At 38.8% G+C, this 22,586-nt stretch overlaps 1 protein-coding gene across 1 annotated transcript; it reads right to left on the reverse strand.

The window, feature by feature from the left end:
• Nucleotides 1–48: 48 nt before the first annotated feature.
• On the reverse strand, nucleotides 49–21,627 carry DDX43 (DEAD-box helicase 43). Its single transcript, XM_071444746.1, has 16 exons — nucleotides 21,309–21,627; nucleotides 20,689–20,744; nucleotides 20,181–20,313; nucleotides 18,723–18,830; nucleotides 18,097–18,178; nucleotides 15,719–15,875; nucleotides 15,515–15,633; nucleotides 15,109–15,219; nucleotides 12,552–12,693; nucleotides 8,961–9,061; nucleotides 8,127–8,214; nucleotides 6,482–6,609; nucleotides 5,777–5,886; nucleotides 4,903–5,041; nucleotides 4,083–4,170; nucleotides 49–773 (listed from the first exon to the last, which is right to left on the reverse strand). The coding sequence occupies exons 1-16, from the start codon at nucleotides 21,625–21,627 to the stop codon at nucleotides 666–668; spliced, it is 1,989 nt and encodes a 662-aa protein (XP_071300847.1). The 3' UTR covers nucleotides 49–665.
• Nucleotides 21,628–22,586: the final 959 nt, after the last annotated feature.

Consider the following 22,586-nt stretch of genomic DNA (forward strand, 5'->3'; position numbering starts at 1 on the left):
AAAAGTGGGTTTTCTTCCCCAGTTAGCCACAAACAAGTACTTCCTGTCATGCTCTCCTCCATTATAAGAAAATGCAGACCTCTCTCAAAAATCTTGAGACACAAGTCTTAACAAAAATTACTACCAATGTTAAATTTTAAAACAAGAATAAAGAAAACTCGCTTTAGCAAACAAAAGGAACAGCAAACAGAGCAGTTTTCATTATCCTGAGAAATCTTCCTGCATGCCAGCAACATATCAAGGCAAAGGTACAGCATTTTGAAACTACATTGACAAACATTGTTTACAATGAATAATCTGGTTCTCTGAATATAAAAGGAAAAATTATCTTTTACATTCTTATATAGCAATACTGCATATAACTAAAAAAACCCCAAACCAACCAACAAAGCCACAATATTTGTTTTTAACCAGTAGATAATGGCTTTAGAAGTTTCATACATCACAAAAGAAAAAATTATGTGAAAATAATGTCCAAGTGCAAAACCAGATTTATTCCTATATAAAGTTACTCCAGTTTTCTAAGACACTTTTGAGAAGTTTGTTTAAATAGGACAGGTACAGAAAACAATCAAACACAAAATGAAACTAATAAATTCAAGCTCATGGAAGCTAACACTAATTAAAATCACTTTCTCTGTTTCAGTAGCTTCAAGGGACTACACTTATTTTGAGGGCTTTCTCCAAGGTCTTTGTATATCCTTTTCATTTTCTTTTCTCATTTGTGATTGTTTGTATCTTTCTGCCATTGCAATAAGCTCATCAGGAACTACCTATTAAGAAAGCAGGCAAAAAACCAAGGTGAATTTTAAATAAATCCAAACTTTCAGACTGCTTTATGAAAATGCTATTGATTTGTGTGCTCCCAAACTTGATTTCATTATTTATCTGGCTCCTGTCACTTTGCAGATTATTTTCTGTGAAAATGCAGAGAGAAATCTTTTTACATATGATTGTACTGAAATACACTGAAAAATAATCATCATAGTGTCTCTGGATTTTCAATAATATATCTATGCTTGTATCACCATACCTGATGGCAACATATAAGCAGCTAATTACAACATTATAGTTCAAACAGAAATGTATCTTTTAGTTATAAGGAACAGCTGGTAAAATCATCCAGTGCCACTTAAAGGTGATATCATACTATATACATCTACTGAATGTTGATTTATATTAAATTCCTTATGGAAGTTTTAAGAGCCTCTGAAGAGAAACTTTGTGACTTAAAGAAAGTGTTGTCATAGGAATGGTTCTCACATGCTTAGAACAAAGCAAAAAGACAAGGAAAGAGGGGCAGGAGAAAATGGTCAGATCTCCCACCACTGGGAGGTTGTAAGAGCACCTTACCAAGATCCACAGGAATTTCTGGCATGTTTGTAATTATGTGGAAAAGGTGAACAGTATCATCAAAACACTCTCACCTCAGAGTTCTTAACAACTGAGGCCAGATGTGAAGAATTACAGACAAATTTATTAGTTGAGTGACAGTGATGGAAAAAAAAAATCCAGATACCATTCCTTTGCTCACAGAACAAAGGCAGTATCCAACAAGACTTCTTAAACAGGCTGGGCAAAATGCTGACATTATTGCAATGTTTACTGCCAAAAGCAGAGTGTGCAACTGTACTGTCAAGAGGTCTTGGATCGCTTATCTGTCAAAGCCAGCCCACTTCAGCAATCTGCGATGGCACGTGGCTGTCAGTGGAAGTCACCCCTCCAGAATCAGTTTCCTGATCAGAGCAAAGGGCACTCTGTGAATGTGCTATTAATATGATTGCTCTGTGTCATTTGTGTCTGCCAGTGGCAGACAGTGCAAACAGCAGAGTACAAACAAATGTAAATATCTTAAAGTCTCCCTAAACGTGCCTGGGCTTGGCAATGCTTGAACAGGTGGAGAACGCAGCCAGGACAAAAGGTCTGGTGGAGCAGGAAGTCATATTCCTCTAGTTTCCATTTCTTTTGTCAGGCTTTATAATTGAGCAATGCTTGCTATTTGCTATCAGCAACTTTTTCTTGAGCTGGCATGAGGGACAGCTCACTAGTATATGTTTTATGTGCTGAATTGCTCTTACCGGTAAACAACTATCCTGGCAAAATATGACAACTCTGGAAGAGCCCATTCTGCCTAAGTTTCAAACATTATTTAAAAATAAAGTTAATGTATCTCTAGCTGAAAGGCACAACAGGCTTATCAATGGAGATAGAAGTAATGAGACAAAGTTATTTTTCAGTTGAAACATGGGATAATTTTCTTCCTCAGTATCAAATCCTCCCCTAGAGCTTGAAGCATAATTTATTCCAAACTAAAATTGCAACAATTTCTTGCAAGTTTTTGAGCAAGCACAAATCAAGAACAGGAAGAAGTGAGGATATCGAAACAAAAATCTCAGTGAGGTAATATCCAGCATCTAGTGGCTTGTGGAAATTTTTTATGAAAAATCTGTCTATCTGCTAAACATATAAGCTAGGTGAGGCTCATTCAAGTGAGAAAAGGATAAAGATGCCATGATTTACATGGAATGCTTTTCTTGGTATCACAGAGATTACTGTTTTTCCATTAAATCTGTCCATGCTTGTTAATAAGCATTTATATATAAAAGATTCCTTCAGCATGAAATAGACACCTTTTTGTTGTACTTGTTTTTCTTTATATATCTGTAGATACAAAATCACAAAGAACATTTTGCTAACAAAAGCAACTAACTTGTTTTGAAATCAAAGTATTCTGAGCCTTCCGTTCTCTCTTACTTTTACATAATGCTTTAAGACTGAAACAATGGTATTTTCATTTGTCATGAGAAAAAACCCCAACACTTTGTCTGTAGGGATACTTCCTTTCTATCAGACATAACTAAGTTTGAGAATAATGTTATGACTAACAGTAACTTCTGAAAGCAAGGATTCAGAGTTCCTCTTTTCTCCTCTGAACTCAGACTTGTTCCCAGTTGAACTATCAGACTTTACAAAAACCACAACCAGTTTGGGAACTTTGCAGCCTGCAGCTGGAGACAAGACTTGAAAGGTAATTGTTAACTCCGAATAAAAAACTCAAGGCACCTCTAAAGTAGCTTCACAGCATCATTACTGGTTTCACCTCTTGCATTTTCTGAATAAAAACAAAGCAAAAAACCCCCACCCCAACAAAAAACTTCAAATCTGCAACTTTAAGGAATTATTAGGTGACTACTCTTCTACACCTTTTTTGTCTACTTTCCCCCCTCAAAAGCAGCTTACTAGGCTTGCAATAAAGCAACATAGTATCCTTCAAAGAAGAGCTATAAAACAGAAGATTGAGGTGAAGTTCTAACCCAGGGTTTAAAGTCTGAGTAAGTGTCTATAGTAAAAACCACAGATTCTAGATAAAATCCATTTAGTATGTATTCAAACTCCCTCCAAAAAACCAAACAAGCAAACACGGTAACCCAAACAAACAAAACTTCAGCTGAAGTCAGGACTTGAACTGGGGGTTTACTATAAATCAGGCAAAATGTTCTTTGTTACAGCAAAAAACAGTAACACAATTATCTGTTTTCTCAGATATGGTATCAAGAAAAAATATGCTTCTTTAAAGAAAGAGATCACATTCAAGTTCCACTTCACATACTATTTACAAGCATCAGTAATAAAGCTTGGAAAAGTATGTGCAGGCATCACAACTGTCAGATAGAATAAACAGATAAGACAGTTGAGCTTCTTCTGATACAAGTATTGTTAATATTTAGACCGTTAAACAAGAAATCGGTACATGCATCCAAAAGTGAAATACAAATGGAATAAAATTTTATGAAATAAAATAAATCCTATTATTTCTCTGCAGACCTCAATGTGTATGTCTGTTACTTTTTCTTTAGACATAAAAGGCTTTGGTTAAAGTTCACAGTTCCTTCCTGGGACTCATCTGTAAAGTAAAATACAACTAATGCTATCTAGGAAAAGACAGACTAAAATAGCCATTTTCTTTCCCTGAGACACCAAAAACACTCACCAAGAAGAGTCTAAATCATCTCAGACCTTCATGACATGCTTCAGGTGCTAACCCAGAACCAATATAAATCTTACCAGTAATGTATGCTTACTTGGTTTGCTCTTTCCAGAATGTCAATCAGCTCGGATGCAAACCTCCAATCATTGCTCGTGACAAGTGTTACTGCCTCCCCAGAGCGCCTAAACAAGGAAGGAAATGACTGCTGATCCTCCAAACAACTCTGGCCAGGCTTTTACTACTGACCTAGGCAGTAATGAACTGCACCACAGGCAATATTACTGAGGTGATAGAATAAAAGTGGCTTGAGCATTAACCCTGCACATGACTTTTCAGAAAAATCAATACAGCAATTCACCTAAAATGGAGCAAATGCACAACTAATTTAGATTTTAGATAATAAACATAGCTTAATGGCAACGTATTAAAGTATCATGATCAAATGAGAAAAATCACACTTGTACTAGCCTGGGAAAGCAGCATCCAAAAGAGCTACCATTAAACTACACCACCGTGATCGGCTGTGGATTTTGAACCTACAGAAGCTTCTGTGCAATGTGCAGTCTAGAAACTAAATAAATCAGCAGCTCATGAAGAGATAAATAAGGAAGTAACATTCCAGAATATCAATGCAAATTGTTTTTCTAATTCTTCCTCATATTTATACCAGCTTTTAAACACCCTTGGTTCAATAACAGAAAAGCGTAAAACTTGCTTGCCTTCAATTTAACAGTGAATTCATTTAAAGACATAAAGCAGTGTGTTTCTAGAACATACTTTGATAGACTGAAGTCTTGACTGCCCCACCCCACATCACCTGTAGCCTCTAGAATTTGACAAGAAAAACACCTATGTTGTGCATAAAACACAACAAAACACTGATAACACATGACTATTTTCTGCTAAACACTTACCCTGCTCTTCCAGTACGACCTACTCTGTGAACATATTCCTCAATGTTGCGAGGGAAGTCGAAGTTGAAAACGTGAGTGATGTCGTGCACATCGAGGCCACGGGATGCCAAGTCAGTAGCCACCAATATCCGAACTTTGCCTACAGTAAGTATGACAGGAAGAGAACAGAGGTTATGGAACAAACAGAAAACATACTCCAGTCTATTGGTTTTCTAGCTTATAATGCACTTAATATTCTTAACACAAAGTAAAAATATGCTTGTTGAATGTCAGACTGAGTTAGCACCAAAAGCAAACTGGTAAGTAAGCACCCAAAATGTAATTTTGCTACTATTTGCATGTCACAAGTAGAACAGCAGAGTGCAGGAAAAGTAAGAAATATGCCTGGTTGATATAAAGAGTCTGGCCAAAGAACAAGAACTTCAACAACTATATTCTCAGCTGACACTCTTGTCACAGCACGAGTCTTTTATTAGCATGTGTTCACGTAACCCTGAATTGTGTTCACACAACCCTACTAGCATAATCTGGAGCAGGACTGTTTCACTGAAAACACCATCATCTGACATTTAAATTTACCATTCTGTAGACATACAATACCGATTTTTCCAGCAATGTCAAAAGTAAAATAAGCCATACTTTAAATTATTAAACTCCCAGCCATTCAAAATTTTGTTGAAGAGCAATCTCTTTGTTTGCTGTGTCTTTTTTTGTCAAACTACTAAAGCTTTCTTGAAAATTTTCTATAAAATTCAGAGCTCTTTAATATTTTAACTTCTATAGTACTAAAGAGACATGACACTTAGACAAGTTTTGAACAGAAAAAACATAAGAAGTCTGGCCTACACAAACCAGTACTTCAGCACAAACTCACCTTTCTTGAAGTCATCCAAAGCCTGTTCTCGATCACATTGTTCCCTGTTGCCATGAAGTGACTGTACTGGAATTCCTTGGATACCAAAGTCACTTGCCAAGTCATCAGCTCTAGGGTGAAATAAAGCAATGGCTCTTAAAACAGAAGGAAAAAAAGAAACAAAATAGTGCAGCATCTAGATTTAAATCAAAAGGACAGTAATGTGACAGCAAAAGCTAAATGTGTGCTTAAGGACAAAACGTTACCTAGGTCAGCTGATACTTATTATAAAACAGGAAAGCAAGTCTAACCACATAGAAATGTCTACCTTTATTTATAATTTAGAGGAATACTAGATTATTTTTGTGTTGTTGACTCAAAAAGTTCAAGTATCATACAATGACCACCCCCACATTAATCAGGTCTTGAATGCACCAGAAGTGTATAAAAGTAAACAGTACATCACATTGATGGATCCCCAAGAATCCAAACATCCCATCTGAGCTATGTGAAACTGAGACTTACCACCACCATTAATGATATTAAAAAGAATACAAACTGCTAGTCAGTCTAAAGGAAGAAAGAAATAAATAAAAATAATACTAATAGCAGCATATTGTGGAGAAGAGTTATTACACTTGATAGTTCTTATGTGAACTAAGAAACTATTCAGTATTTCTGTTAGGAAAAAAACCCCAGAGATGATACTGGGAAGTGATTACATACGTAAGCTTTTTGCCCACAAAAATGATGACCTTATCTTTTGGCTTCATAGACTTAATGAAGCTATGCATGAAAGCTCTCTTTTCTTCCTCGGGGATAACAATAACTTTTTGTTGTACTGTGCTTACTGCCTGTCAAACAGCAAAAAGGGATGTTAGGTGGAAACAGATTACAATAATATTTTTTTTTTCCTGTTAATTCCCATATTGCCGTGTTATAAAAGTAGTAATATATGATACCATAAAAACCCGTATTTTAATATGTATCAGTTTGGAGTTCAAACAATGCATATTTCTTACTTCCTCGTTGCTTTACGAGAATAATAAAATTTACCTTTAAGCAGTTTGCCAAACCATTTATTTGCAGAGATTTAACGGGTAGCGATAAGTGAGGTGAAAGAAATATATTATTAGTGAAAAACACATTTAAGTTTTTTAATTTGCAAATATTTCATGTTACTCCAGAGCAAGTTGGAACAATGGCAGTCTTACTTGAAATTACAGGCTTTTAAAGATGCCGTAAATCTCTTTGAAATGATCTAGAATGGATAGTTCTAACTATTCCAATAATGGAGTAAATTTTTTAATGAACTGTTATCTCTGAAGGTTACCACAGAATATCTAAGGTATAACTAATAAGTAAGATAACAAGTCTAGACATTCTCATGGCATGGTATCATGGTCTTGTGGCAAGAGTTGAAGATTCAATCAAGTAGATAAAGATCGTCTCTTCACAGGAACCCTTCCCCCCCACCAGATTTGTCAACTGGGAGAAGCTCCTGTAGAAAGAGATTAATGCCCTAGAGAATAGAGCTACAAGAGCAGTTGATGTCTTTCAAATTCTATCCTGACAAGAAATGCCCTTTGATAAAAGTTTAGTTCTGAACAGAACAGACAAAAAGCACACTAAATCTCTATTTCTACTGACAAGTGTACTGGATACTAGGTTTCCTCACTCCCTATTGCTAAAAAAAATGGAACTGAAAAGGAAACTTTCCTAAGATCTTGGGCAAACTACTGTTCCTGTAAATTCTGCTGGTATTGAAGCCAAATACACATAGCTGCACAACAATGACAAATAAACAACTACATCCACACTTTAGAAGTTTTGGACTTTAAAGACAGTTCTTACTCTAACACATACTTGCTGCTATAGACAAGTGTCCTCCAAGAGTTTACTACAAAGCTCCCACTCCATTTGAGAAAGATACAGTTAGGAAACACAAATTTAGATAAGGATTTGTATGCATTAGAAAGATCTTCAGAAGGAAAACCAAATAAAGAACAAGAACTTGCTGAACCAGAATTAAGGTTGCAAAACCAACGGATCACACAAAAACATGTGGCATTGTGAAGTAGAACATTCAATATGATTGACACTTGTTCACCTGTTATGTCTTCTACTGAAGGGCTAAGACTTCCAGATGTTGTTACAGCAAAAATATTGGTTTATACTTTTTAAATTTTTCTGAACTTTTAAGGAAACTAAAATAAATAGCACGGAGCTATTTCTTGAAAGCTCAGATGATTACAAAAGATACATGCATTTACTTACATACAGTAAATTACAAGCAAAAAATCTCCTGGCTTAAACTTAAGTTCTTCTACAAAAGGAAGGGGAAAAACCAAAAAAGAACAGGACAACTTACTGCTAAGTCAAGAGTGCCAACATACACAATCATGGGATTTTTCAAGTAGGATTTTGCTAGGCGACGGACACCATCAGGCCAAGTAGCGCTGAACAGGAAGTGAAGAGGAAAACACACACACATGAGAATAGCATGCCAAATCTTCTCCAATTCATTAATTTCATCATATTCTTCTTTTCTTTCCTTTCTTATACACCAGTGAAACACATATGCAGTAACAGTATTGAGTTTAACTAATCTTAAATTAATAGTAAAGAGCACTTGAGCTTAAAAGGTCATTTTATTGGTTAAAAGTACAGGCAACAATTATGGAACCTTTCTAGTGAAGCCTCAGCTGAGGTTAGTTGTTGAACAGTACCCAATAAGCAAGCTTCTAGTCTGTTTTCTTAAACAACAGCTTAAATGCAAAATACAGGAACCAAAATTATTGTTGGGATATTTGATTGTTAAGTTTCCAAAAGCTGCATAATTTCAAAATTAATCCAGGTACAGACTAGCACAGATACTGATCAGAAAGTCAGGAAATACATTTGGTCCCAGAAGGAGAACTGGCATTCCATAAGTTGGCATTTTAAGTTGATATGCCAAATTCCAGCATTCTGAGGATACATTCATTTTTTTTGGGATAACTCGACTGTCTTTATATTTGATGTAAAAAAGTCAGAAAAGACAGTACAAACTGAAAAAAAAAATCTGTCAAATGACTCATCAGGACTGACTAGACCGAATTAGAAAGAAAACAAGTAAAAATTTTAATAACTGACACATTTATTTTGAAATTAACATGTTCAATAACCTTAAGTTCGAGTCCTGAGCACTCTCATGTTTAGATACCTTGTCATAACAGTTTGTCTGTCAGGACGCACATCTATTAGGATCTTCATTATCTGAGGTTCAAATCCCATATCCAGCATTCTGTCAGCCTCATCTAAAACCTGTTCAGAAACAAAGTTATTTACTCTGCCTAGTTCCTCAGATAAGGGTTTGTTTCAACAGGACAATACACAGAAAAAGATTTTAATGGTAACTGTTTTAATTGCAGAATCTTCTCCATAACTTACTGCAAAACCTGTTCAACTTGTATTTTACCTCTTCAATTTCCTTGACACCTTTTCATTCAGTATTATATTTGCAGGCAAAACAAGAAAATTCACAGTTCCTTTAAGAGCATTTAAAGTCAATAAAACAAAAAAACAACTGTTTGTTTTACCAATAATTAGGTTGATGGCTAAAACTAAGCACAAACTAAAAAAAATACAAAACCAAAAAACCCATAACCAATCAAACCCAGAGGGGAGCAACCTGCTCAACACACATAAATTGTTTGCAATTTTAAGGGGAAATCTCATTTCTACCTCACAAGATATCTCATACAGGACCAAAATATCACTTGTCAATTTAGTTCCTCATTACAGGTAGGAAAAAGCCAGAGCATACATTCTGGCACACACTAGGACACTGCACAACTCCCAGAGCACAAGCTTGTTTCATCTGGTAAAAAAGGCCAGAATTGAACAAGAGAGCTGGAGGTCTGAGAACAACTCTTTGGAACTAAAATGTTTTCTAATATACAAGCACACTTGTGAATGTTTTCAGTCTCATACAAAGAAAGAAGACTGACATCTGAGACTCATTTATTTTCTTTGATTTATAGAAACTCTATTTGAAAAGTAAAGTTATATGGATTGTGCTTTTAAGTATCAACAATTTCTAGACACCTATGTGGAAATACAAGGGATTGATGATAATCTCTTTCTACTGTCCTAATTTTGCTGTTCCATTATTCTCTGACATTTTATTATATTAAAGGGGTTTAGTACATTATTAATGTAAATCTCTGAAATAACAAAAAATTATCAACTGAGAGATAAGACAAGAATTCTATTTCTTGGTTTAATTCTCTTTATTTTTAGAGGGCTTATGGAGGTGTCATTGACTACATGAATTCTAATAGAATAGCAAGGCTGAAACATCACTAATTTACATAAAGAGTTGGCTGCTACGCCTTTTTCAGCAGTAGAAGTTTTCTTTGCTATTAAGGTCACTTGCTGCAGAGGGAAAAGGAAGCATCTGTGCCTAATTGATGGATCAGGTAGCTGAAATTCACCTTTTTTTTTTTTCTGATAGCTGCTTCATTAAGAAGGCTGCAATATATATCAGTACTGATTTTTTTCAAATGTGTCACAGCCCCATCCTGGTTTATAATCTAAATGCCCTTCAATGGACATAGTCTTAGGTTTCTTGTTATCTTTAAATGTACACATATTTTTTTGTTTGTCAATATTGTTCATTTCAGTTCTATTTCTTGGCAAAAAAATTCTTACAAGTCAGTTCTTCCTTTGAAAATGATTTAGTTTCCTCTTTCCTTTCTTTTAAATTAGTAATTGGTAAGTTTAACACCATTTTTTTTTTGTATTGAAGAATAAAAGCACTACTGCAATCTACCTTTTACATCCTCCTTCATGATTTATATATATTTTTAACTACACTTTGTCCTAAATGTTTCCCAATTATTCATGCACAATTCCAATTTCCTTCCTTCAGCTTTATCAGCATGAAGTCCAAAGAATTAAGATTACTTCATCAGACTACTGATGAATGAATACTGATTTACACTGAACATAGGCAAAAAAAAGCATATTTTCATATGACATGTATTTTGAACAATCAAAAAGCTGTTTATGACAGAATCTACAACCTTACTTCTGAAAAACAGCAGTCTATCTTGAATAAATGGCTTCCTAAAAATCTGAATCAAGACTTGATCAACTTGATGGTTCTGTCAGGCAAGAAGAGAAATTCTAACCTCAAACTCACCTTGGGTCCAGTACCTAATTAGACATAATTACCAGAGCTTGGTTTTGTGTTGTTGTTTTTCTTTCCTGGGGGGTGGTACATTTAGTTGGGTTTTAACAATTGCATCCCAGTATATGACCTTGGAGGTCCTTTGGGAAATAATTGTATCATATTAGCAAGTAATACTCAGTTTACTTTGGGAACCTTCCTAAGACTCAGTAATATCTTTAAATGAAAACTGTAAATAAAGCTCTTTAATGAAGAGTGTTCTTCATCCAAGATGGAAATGTGAAATCTATTACCACTCTTTTTTTCCTATAGCAAGGCCACAAGATTAAATTATTTGTTGGCTGAAAACTGACAATGAAGCTCTGGAAATAGAAAGCATCATACATATTGAAAAGCACAAGAAACAAGGATAAATATACAGCACGATTACAAAAAGATAGAATTTTCAATGTCCAATTTCAATGTCCATGAGGCTATGGTAGCACAGAATTTCCTTAAAGTCTGAGGCATTAAGATCTTAACCACATCACAATATATGGTTCTTGCACTGGTTCTTCTGAAAACATTTAACTGCTAGTGGAGCAACAAAATTGTCTCTCATCCTGCTTCACATCATCATATTTTTCAATTTGATAGTTAATTCTTTTTAGCAATGTCATACTTCAGTATATGCTGCACATACTGAAGCATGCTTTTGGTTCAATACCCATGGAACCAGTGTGTGCCTCTGGTATGACTATACTTCACCTTGGCAGAAAGATGATCTATGTTCCTATAGTTCTCAGAATGCAGGTTTTCAGGCCTGTTTTCCTCCTGCTAGCAATTACATGTGAACCTTCTACAGAATGCTACTCTCCTGTAATAAACCTTTTTCCCAAATGGCCAAATTTATAATGATGCTATACCACCACTGGCTTTGCCAGTAAGCTCACAACTATCACTTAGAATTGGAGCTAACTTGTTACAACATGTAAAAGTGAATTTAACTCTCACAGAATAGTGGGGTGGACAGAGAGCATGGCCAAACTGTCAAACTAGGCAACAACTCACAGACAAGTTAGAAATAAATTGAATATATAGAAGCATTTTACAAACAGCAATGGTCTTACCTGTTCAGCACAGGAAAAGGCAAAAATGAAATTAAGACATAAGGATTATAATAACATTTATAAGGCTGTTTTCCCACTGTGATCAAAAGAAAGTCAGTCCCCCCAACATTTAAATATCTGTGTCTGACTCTGCTACCACACAAGTTCTAAAAAAAAAAAATTGAGACACTGGTAACCTTTAAAAAGAAAGGGAAAAGACAACTTCAGAAAGGCATTTCATCCATTAGTAACTAATCCTGACAAAATGCATTTTAGAATGCCATTACTGAAAAAACAATTTAGCATCTTAAAAATGCTTGCTGTGCTAGAAGCCTATTTTTCCTAGGGAATATTTCACATCTGCAATGCAATTATAATAAGTATGAATCATCCCTCCAACTCCAATTTCAGTGTTAAGCTGTATTGTAATTAATACTTTGGAAGTTTAAAGAAAACTCCATTAAAGCTTAAATTCAAACTGAGTCAACCATTTCCCAGCTGGTGCATTACTCATTGCATATCAGTTACTTGCCAAATATGTTATGCTCTTCAAATTTATGAAGTTGTTCATCTGAAGATCATTCAGTCTGCCAGGAGTAGCAATAACAATATCCACACCTTTGGTAACCATGTCTATCTGTCCTTTTCGGTCCCCACCACCATAGACGCAAATACTGTAAAATAAAAGTTTTACAGATGTAGTGTATTAAATTTCAGCTAAAGTCAATCCTTTTCAAATAAATGCCACCATGGTGCTTTAAAAGTGTCACCTGGGATTAACAAGTGTGATTGACAGTATTGCAGTAATTAATAAAATTAACACTGAATGACATTCCCTCAGCAATTCAGCAATAGTTTTCTGCTGAAACTGCAGTGAAAAAAAATCATGAAAGGAAGATAGCTCATATGTTTTGGGTTGTTCTGAAAATATTTACACAAAAAATAGATGAACATATGAAAGGATGCATGATTTTCCTAAAAGTACCATCAAAAGTGGTATGTTTTGCTGTTGGGGTGACTGTAAGACTTATTCAGAGTGCTACACGAAGTTAACAGAGACCCCTAAAAGCAAGATTCAGAGTACAGTAATGTCTGTTTAATTGCTTAAATGAAGATCTACACTTAGCAGGTTTGTGGATGAAACCCAACTGGGGAAGGAGCTGACACACTCAAGAGAATTAGGCTTTTTCCAGAAGAACAACAAAAAGGCTAGAGAAATGGGCTGATGAAAATACCATAAAGTTTAACAAAAAAAAAAGACAGAGATGGAATATACCCCATAACTCAGAGCCAAACAAAACATTACAAAAAGATTTGTGTGGGCTAGAACCTGAACATTATTCAGCAAAATAATCTCTTAGAAAAGAAAGCCACAGATGATGCACCAAGGGGATTTCAGTGCCCTGAGCTGGAGAACCACAATGTGAGGATGATCCACTCCCAGCTGAGCTGCAATTATGCAGGATCTGCTGCTCCAGCTGGATTTCTACAGATCTATGGGGCATGATGGGATTTATACAAAAATTCTCAAAGAGCTGGCTGATGTCATTGCAGTCTCAATGATTTTTGAGCCGTCTTTGGAATCCAGAAAGGTCCCTGATGAAGTTATGAAGAAAATTATTCTGGGAGGTATTGACAAACAGACTGTCTGTAAGACAGGGTAGTCACTGCCCACAGCCAGCACAGCTCTATGAGGGTGAAGTTCTGCTTGTCAAGCCTGACTTCCTTTTATGACAATGTAACCCACCAAGATGATCAATGAAGCCAGTTGATGTAACCTATTAATATTTCAATAAAGCTTTCGATACTATTTCTAACAGTTTCCTTCTGGACAAAATGTCAAGCACACAGCTGGATAAACACACCATGGGATGGGTCAGCAACTGGCTCACGGGTCAGGCATAGTTACAGTGAATGGGATGACATCAGCCTGGTGACCTGGTGACCTTATGAGGGCTCCATCCTTGGCCCTCATAAGATCTTCATCTCATGGAGGCAGGACTGGAAGAGGTACTAAGCAAGTTCACAGATAATACAAAACTGGGGGGAGCTGCTGGCTCCCTCCAGGGCAGGAGGCCCTGCAGAGGGACCTTGACAAATCAGAGGGCTGGGCAGCTACCAACCACGTGAAGTTCAATAAGGGAAAGTGCCAGATTCTGCACCTGGGATGGGCAACCCTGGATGCACAGACAGACTGGGGAATGGGATACTGGAAAGCAGTGCCAGGGAAAGGGACTTGGTCAATGGCAAGTTGAACATGAGACACAGCAGCGCCCTGGCAGCCAGGAGAGCCAACCCTGTCCTGGGGGCATCAGGCACAGCATCACCAGCTGGGCAAGGGAGGGGATTGTCCTGCTGTGCTCTGCACTGGGGCAGCCTCACCTTGAGTGCCTCACCTCCAGTTTTGGGCACGACAATGTAAGAAAGACATTAAACTATTAGAGAGTGTCCAAGGAGGCCAACAAAGATGGTGAAGGGCCTTAAGGGGAAGCTGTGTGAGGAGCAGCTGAGGGCACTGGGTCTGTTCAGCCTGGAGGAGACTGAGGGGAGACCTCACTGCAGTTACAGCTTCCTTGTGAGGGGAAGAGGAGGGGCAGGCACTGATCTCTGCTCTGCGGTGACAGTGACAGGATCCAAGGGAATGGCCTGAAGCTGTGTCAGGGAGGTTTAGGTTGGATATTAGAGAAAGGTTCTTCACTCAGCGGGTGGTTGGGCACTGGAACAGGCTCCCAAAGGAAGTGATCACGGCACCAGCCTGACAGAGTTCAAGTGTTTGGACAGTGCTCTCAGGCACAGGGTGTGACTCTTAGTCCTGTGCAGGGCTAAGAGCCTGACTTGATGATCCTTGTCCCTTTCAACTCAGCATATTCTGTGTGATTCTTCTTAGCTGTCAACTCAGAAGGAAAAGAAGCAGAAAAGCTTCACAGACTTTGACCATGAGATTAGTCAAAACAGAAATTCTGAAAACTGGGAAAATATAAACTCTGCATTTACTACTATCTCCTCCCCTCTTTAAATGCAATTATTGTAGTAGGTATTGGTAGGAGAAAAAAGATATTACTTAACAAGCCAGTAAAAAGCAAGACTACCTTTTAATTCCTTTGTATGCATACTTTGAACACTCTGCCTCTACTTGAAGTGCCAGTTCTCTAGTGGGAGCAAGAACCAACATTCCAGGCCCCCCACGCTGATCTTTGGATCTGCAACAAAGCATATTTAGAATGTTGGTATATAAGGATGGGCAAAGTCCATCATGCTTGACACTGAACATTTTTATACTGTTCTAAACTTCTGTACACTGCTGCTAACAGAATGCTATTTTGTCCATGGTGACAAATTTGCTGCTTATTCCATCAGATTTATAATTTTTTTTTTTCAATACATGATTTTTATCTTCATTACTAGAAAATCATCTCAGGAGTTGGGTGCAGGAGGAAGTAAGTGCAGGGGGAAGTATGCACAGCTAAACAAATCAGACCTGTGAGCAGTCCTTACATTGGTTGTGAAGTCAAGTGAATGAATCCAGGCATTAAGTATGCTAATGTCTTCCCAGTACCAGTCTGCGCTATACCAATAAGATCAATTCCTTGGAGTATAATTGGCCACGCCTGGGACTAACATAAAACAACAAATACTTAAATGTAGTCTTCATTTTTCTCTTAAGGTTCAGTTAAAGAGTCATCAAAATTGAAGACATACCTGAATTGGTGTAGGCTTCTGAAAACCAACTTTTCTTATATTGGCCATAATATCAGGATAATGCTCAAATACATCTTCAAATTTACAAACAGGATTGGGAATGCAGCGCTTTTCACCTTCTTTCAAGTCATCACAAGTTATATAATTATTTTCTTTCCTATATAAAGTAGTGCAATTGTTTTAAAATCTCATAATCTGAAAAATTAGAGCTAATATAAAATACTGTGTTTCTTAACTTTTTTAAAACTCCTTGAACAAAAAAAAAACCAACAAGTTCAGGCTCTTGAATGGGTCTGAATTAGTCTTCTATTTTTCTTAAAAGTCCTTCTATAGGAACACTTCTCCCAGAGGTATCAATAACCATTTTTTCTTAAGAACAACTGATTTGAAGTTATATATGGCTATTAACATGAACTGCACTCCTATCAGGCTACAATTATACCTGATTACAAATTAAGTAGGTATGACAAATTTTTAAACCCAAAGACAACCCAGAATTCAGATAAATGGTTTCACCTTAACAGTCAAAATTCTCCCCCAGCTGTTTTCAGAGCAGCTACCTGGATACTCTAGAGAACACCAACGGAACGATTTTGGAAAAAAAACATGACCAGTAAGACAAGCCCCCCCCCCCAAAAAGAACCCACTGGAACAACAAGCCCCTAAAAGCAGGCAAAACCCAAATCACAACTCATATAAAAGACTATATTAAAAACTGCTGTTCCAAGGTTTCCTCCAATTTAGAGCTCTTAATATGCTGTCCTAGTTTCAACCAAGGGCAGAGTCAATTTTCTCCCACAGGCAATGAGGGGAGCTTGAAGCCATGCGGGCATGCCTACATTGTTACTCTGTATCACCCAAATTGTCATTGGGGGTGAAGGGGATTTTCACTTTCCAGGAGAAAGGGCGTGAGGTTTCCTGCGGAAGAAAAAGGCAATGACCCTCCATGGTCATTTTGTTCCTTTCTGCAGGAGAGCAAATGGATTGGAGAGGTGAGGTGGTGTGGATGGTCTGACCAGTGGGCTTGGCATCATCGGTTTTTGTTATCTCAGGCTTGGGGAAAAAAACATGGGCATGGACAGTTTCATCCACCATCTCTCCTTCGTCTCAGGAGCTCTGTGGTGGTGTCATGTTGGTTGTACTTCCACGAGCATTTTTGCATGCAATCACCTTTTATACAATGTTTTTATTAGTGTTGTTGCTGTTTTTCTTATCTCATTGATGTTTTCCAGTAAATTCTTATCTCAATCCATAATCTCTGCCTTTTTGTCCCTCTCTTACCAAAGGGAGTCAGGGAGGGGAGTGGCTGCTTAGAGCCTAACTTCCATCTGGTTTTAAACCATGACATCTGCATAAACATATTGATTTCAGTCCTGTACTCCTCTGAAGATTCCATTCAGTAAAAAGCTTTTCTTCAAGTGGGGTGTAAACTAGGAAAAGAATGAGCAACTCAATTTCCCCTCATGTTTATAGAATTATTTCTTTCAGTTGCTGCCTTTTTTTCCTTAAAGCAAATGGATTAGATGAAGTAGAAAAAAAATTCCTTTATCACACAAGCTCTCAGTACATACAAGAACAATGTACTGTAATTTTCACTAGCTCTAACAACAACACATCCATATACTTCTAGGGAAAAGGTGAAAGCATCTGGAAACAATTCCATGCTTTGCTCACTGTGGCAAAGTTTCTCTGGCATGCAAAGAAAAAAAGACGTCTTGCAAAAAGAAAAGTAATAAAAAGCTAACACTTCAGTAATGCTCAGCAACTTCATTAGAACTACTAAAGAGGGCTGTAACTATTACCAAGGCCTGAACCAAACCACTTGAAACAGATGATCTGTTTTCCTTGCAAGGTACTGATATAGGTTGCTGGATCAAAATAAACAGATGCAGTTAACTGAAGCACGAGGATGTGCTTGTAAAAACAAGACAGATAAAAAAGGAAGACAACAGTAACAAAAGTTGGAATTTGGTTTGAAGATAGTTTTGACTAAAAAAACGCAGGGAAAAAATTGCAGCCAAAAGGTATTCAACCTGCGAACAATTCTATTTGGAAGAAAATGTGAACATACTGTCTCATGAAAGGCAAAGAAACAGCCAAAAAAGTCAGTGAACCATTATGAAATTTTTCTTTCTGAAATTCAACTAAATCAAACATTTTTAGAGAAGCAGAAAATCCATGAGGTTATTTTTCCAGACAACTAATAATCTCATCTGCCAGTCCTTTCATTCCCAAGAAAGAGTTCTTAAAAAGATCAAGTTGCTACAAGACCCCAGAATTCGAGTCTCTGTCTCAGTATTTCATCTCCCACTTTCTAGTCTCTCTAGTTTAATAGTAATTTTTGCCAAGCAGACGATTCCCTAAAGAAATGATCTTACCGCCACAGGTCCACTTCTTCTTGTGACATAGATGCAGTCCTGGCTGATTCCTTGTAGAAGTTTTTCTCAATTGGAGGCAAGCCTTAAACAATCAGAAAAATCCCACTTGAATCAGCAAGAAATAATACAGAGTCACCGTAAGTCTGCTAAAGCTTAAGATGGAAAGCCCAGGGCCCAGAAAGTGCCTTGAGCCAGAAGACTAGCTGCAACTGATGGAAAACCATTGCTCATGTAAAAAGATGAAGGCTAAGACAAATACTTCAAAAAAACCCACTCCCCCACATTTAAAGTTCTGAAGTAATATCTACTAACACATACAGTAGTATATTTAACAACTCCTAGTTTGTTTGGTTTTTTTTTAGGTGGCCACATACAAAACAACACCATTTTCAAAGGGGGACATTCAAAATACCACATGAGTAGCAGGTTTAAGTCTTGGCACAGTAATCAGTATCCTCCATGGCCATGTTGAGAAATGCTAACATGGCCAGCTCACTGCAAATACGTCACTAAGTTGGGCTCTGAAACATTCAGTCATCTCAAAGCAAGTATCGGAAACGTTTAAGCATTCCAACAGATTTATCACATAAAGACAAGTATAATACAATCAAAATTGTAAAACTAACCTGCCCACTTCATAGATTCATATTTGGCCCTGTTTTCTCGAAGAGAGGCCCAGTTAATTACTGGTTTCTTTGGGTTATTTTCAGGCTTGATAATGTCCACGGTTTTTCCTGCAGAGTTAGTGACAAAATGCTGCTGTTTGATCGAACAAGCCATGGGGAGAAATCTCCCCTCAAAACAAACACTGTTTTCTATTACAGGCCTCACATATTTTAAATAGACATGAAACATGTCTATTATAAGTGGAAAATTATTTCCCAGATCTCTGCCATGAAACATTGCTAAAATGTGTACAAATTCAGTTCTGATAAAAAAAGGGAAACATTTCAGCATCATTAGCTACTTAAAGGAAGCAGTGACAGGGTATGACATGCTTCTCCTCCAGCTATAAACCAGGTTTCTTGTGCAACAAGGTTTGGAAAAACTTGTGAAACCAGTAGATGATATGCAGAGAGAAAGCTTTAACAGCTACAAGAGCAAAGCTTAGGTCTAAAGCATCCACCAACACCACAATAAAGTCTCAGTCTAGTTATATTCTATACTTCTTTTTTGATGAGATTAACACATCCTAAGTAAGTGCAGTTTAACCTGAAGATATAAATAGCAACACAGTTGTGTGGAAAACTAGTGGAAAGGCAGGAAACATAGGGATAACACTGTCACAAATCCAAAGGTAGCTTTAAAAATTTCTAGTCTCTTGAAACATACTCATCCACCTTCATACTCATCCACTTCTAAAAAGGAAACACACAACTACTCCATTCCTTATTCTAATGCTGGAACATAATTCCTGGATCCCTTCTTCCTCATCAGAGCATCAGATCAACAATTGTGGATGGTGTTTGCCTGTGCAAAAAATTGTTGGGAGCACATACAAGACATACCAATAATATAAGCAGCATCCAAACATACAAAAATGATTTCTACATCCATGTAACACAGCTACCACAGGAAAGCCCAGTAAAGCCAGGCACTAAGTGCAACACCAAATCTTGAGACATTAACATCCCTTGAAAGTAGTAGGAAGTCAGCATGGCCCGTGCTATGATCAGCACTTCATAGACTATCTTTACAAAGGTTTACTGAATTGTAATGCTCCACAGATGCCAGATTAAAACTTGCACTAGAGTCAATACTATTATTTTGGAGGAATCAAACTGATAATGCAAGAACCAAGGTGGTATAACATTCTGCATCCATAAAATTGTTGAAAACACATAAGAACTGGTTTTCATGGAATCCTGGCAGTTTGGTGGGAGGGGGAAACTGTCCATAGTTGAAAAAAAGGAGGATATCTTGGTATTTCTGTTTTAAGAAGATGCCATTGCCCAAGAACAAGGTTTAAGAGGTTTAAGTTAACTTACGTGGCAAAATACTAACAAATAAAAAGACTCCAGCAAACCACCAAATATACTGAATACAATCAATAATATTTTTTCCCCCAACCTCACATTTCTTACCTTTCTCTGTCCCACCTCTAACATAGTTTTGTCCAGAACTTGTAATAAGATTGTCAATCAACATCTTGGCTTTGTTTTGCACATCAATGCTGCCAAAAATCTTTACTTCAGATTCATAGGTTCCTCTTGTAACCTATGTTCAAAAACATCACTGAATTTTTTTTCCATATTGCAAAGACAAACATTATACAAGAACACATACTGAAAACAATTTTTGATCTTTTTTTTCCCTGAAGTTTAACTTGTTCTATGAAAAGGCCCTTTAATTCCTTTTCTAAGAGAAGGAAATAAATGCAAACGTAAGGAAAAAAAATCAGTAACTTTTTCCTATTTTCACATAACATCCAGTTGCACCCTCAATTCCACTTTCTTTACACCAACTCTAAAACAGTGGCATTGTTACAGCTATTGTAACACCCTTAAACTTCCTCCAAATGGTTTACACAGAAACAAAACCAAGTATGTCCCCAAAAGAGCCCATTCCTTGACAACATACAGCACATGGTACCTTTATCCTGGAACCTGAAGAATCCTCAAGTTCTTTAATTTTAGTTCCACCCCTACCTGTTATAAAGATACACAGCAGGTATTACAGAGATTTAGGACAAACTGCCCAAACCTACACATTAATTGTATGCATTTTGCTTGTGACCAAACCCCGAGACTTTCATATGAGTGCGTGTACCTACAAATAAAAGCACTTGTGACACCAAACTGTTGGAGACTGTAGGTAACTCTTCTGTCAATTAAACAAATGTAAGGTATGTGTGTAGGGGAATGCCCTTCAGTAGAAGAGATGGAGGAGTAAAACTATATCAAGAGATTGTCATCCTTCCTCCATGTGACTAGAGGGGCTTCAGAACACTTGCACACTACTGGCCTTGAGAAATAGACATAAACTCAATCACTTCAGGGCGGACAAGTTTCCCTGGCGAGTGGCAGACTCTGCAAAGGCAGCCTGCCGTGCGCAGCTGGAGAGAGCCGCACGGGAACTGCGAGGGGCCCCTCCGCGGCCAGGCTGACGGAAGGCAGGGATGCACTCCCTCAGGGCACTGGGGGGGACCGGCTCCTCCCCACCCGCTTACCCCAGCGGGTCAAGCACCCGGCCCGGGGGTGCACCGGCATTACCTATGAGAGCCCCGACCAGGGCGCTATCCACGTGGAAGGAGAGCGGCGCCGCAGAGTCCCGAGCCTGGCCGGCCACAGCTCGGGGTGGCCGCGGCCGCGCCGCCCGCCTCGGGCCGCCGGAGCCTTCAGCGCCTCGCGGCTCCCACCCTTCCCCTCCAGGATTCCCCGCGCCTTTCCCCCATCGCCCGCCGCTCTCCACGGAGGCGCGGCCCCACGAAGGGGTGCTGGGCGACCAGCACAGCGGCCCGGCAGCAGCAGCGGCCCGCGGCCAGTCCGGCGCGCCCAGCTCCTCATCGCTGCTCGCGTCCCAGTCCGACATGGCGGCCGCAGCCGGCTCGGCCGCCCATGCGGAGGGACTTGGCGCGTCTCAAGCCCGGGGCGCGCTGATTGGCCGGGGTGGGCCGCTCTCTGAGCTGTGATTGGCTGGCTCCGCAGGGGGGGCGGGGCTCTATGGCTGCCCCTGCTGTGTTATCGGGGCATTACGGAATCGATTTGGCTGGAAAAGGCCTCGGGGACTATCGCGTCCTGCCCGTGATCCAGCAGCAGCCTGTCAAACACATCGTGGCACTGAGTGTTTGACACCATGCCACGTGCAGTGTTTCCTTAAGCACCTCGAGCATGCTGACTCCCCTGCTATCTGGGCAGCCTGTTCCAATGCCCACTCACTCTTTCTGCGAAGAACTTCTTCCTAAAACGCAACCTAAACTGGCCCTGACACACGTTAGGGCTGTGTCCTTTGTCCTGTCACTGGAGGCCTGGGAGAAGGGGCCGACCCCCATCTGGCAACAGCCTCCTTTCAGGCAGTTATAGAGAGCCATAAGGGCCTCCCTGGGCTTCCTTTGCTTCAGGATAAGCAACCCCAGCTCCTTCAGCTGCTCCTCACAGGACTTGTGCTCCACACCCTTCACCAGCCTTGCCCTCCTCTGGACTCGCTCCAGCACCTCAGTGTCTTTCCTGCAGTGAGGGGCCCAGAACTGAAGAGAGGACTTGAGGTGTGGCCTCACCAGTGCTGAGTACTGGAGGGACAATCATTGCCCTGGTCCTGCTGGCCACACTATTGCTGATACTTCCTGATTTTCTCCCTGCTCCTCTGCCAGCACAGGGGGACCCTGGGTTGGGCTTAGCTGAGGAAGAGGAGGAGGCAGCAGAGGCAAGAATAGGGTTGAGAACATGTGGGAAGCCCCCAAAGTCTATAGGGTAGGAGGGAAAGGCAGGCAACCTCAGGGGAGGCAAGGGAGTGAGGGTGGCACTGTGTAATTTTGCCAGGTACCCAGGCTG

This window comes from Agelaius tricolor, unplaced genomic scaffold (assembly GCF_023055355.1).
Source record: "Agelaius tricolor isolate 1412-34295 unplaced genomic scaffold, bAgeTri1.0.p SCAF_1, whole genome shotgun sequence".
NCBI classification, from domain to species: Eukaryota; Metazoa; Chordata; class Aves; order Passeriformes; family Icteridae; genus Agelaius; species Agelaius tricolor.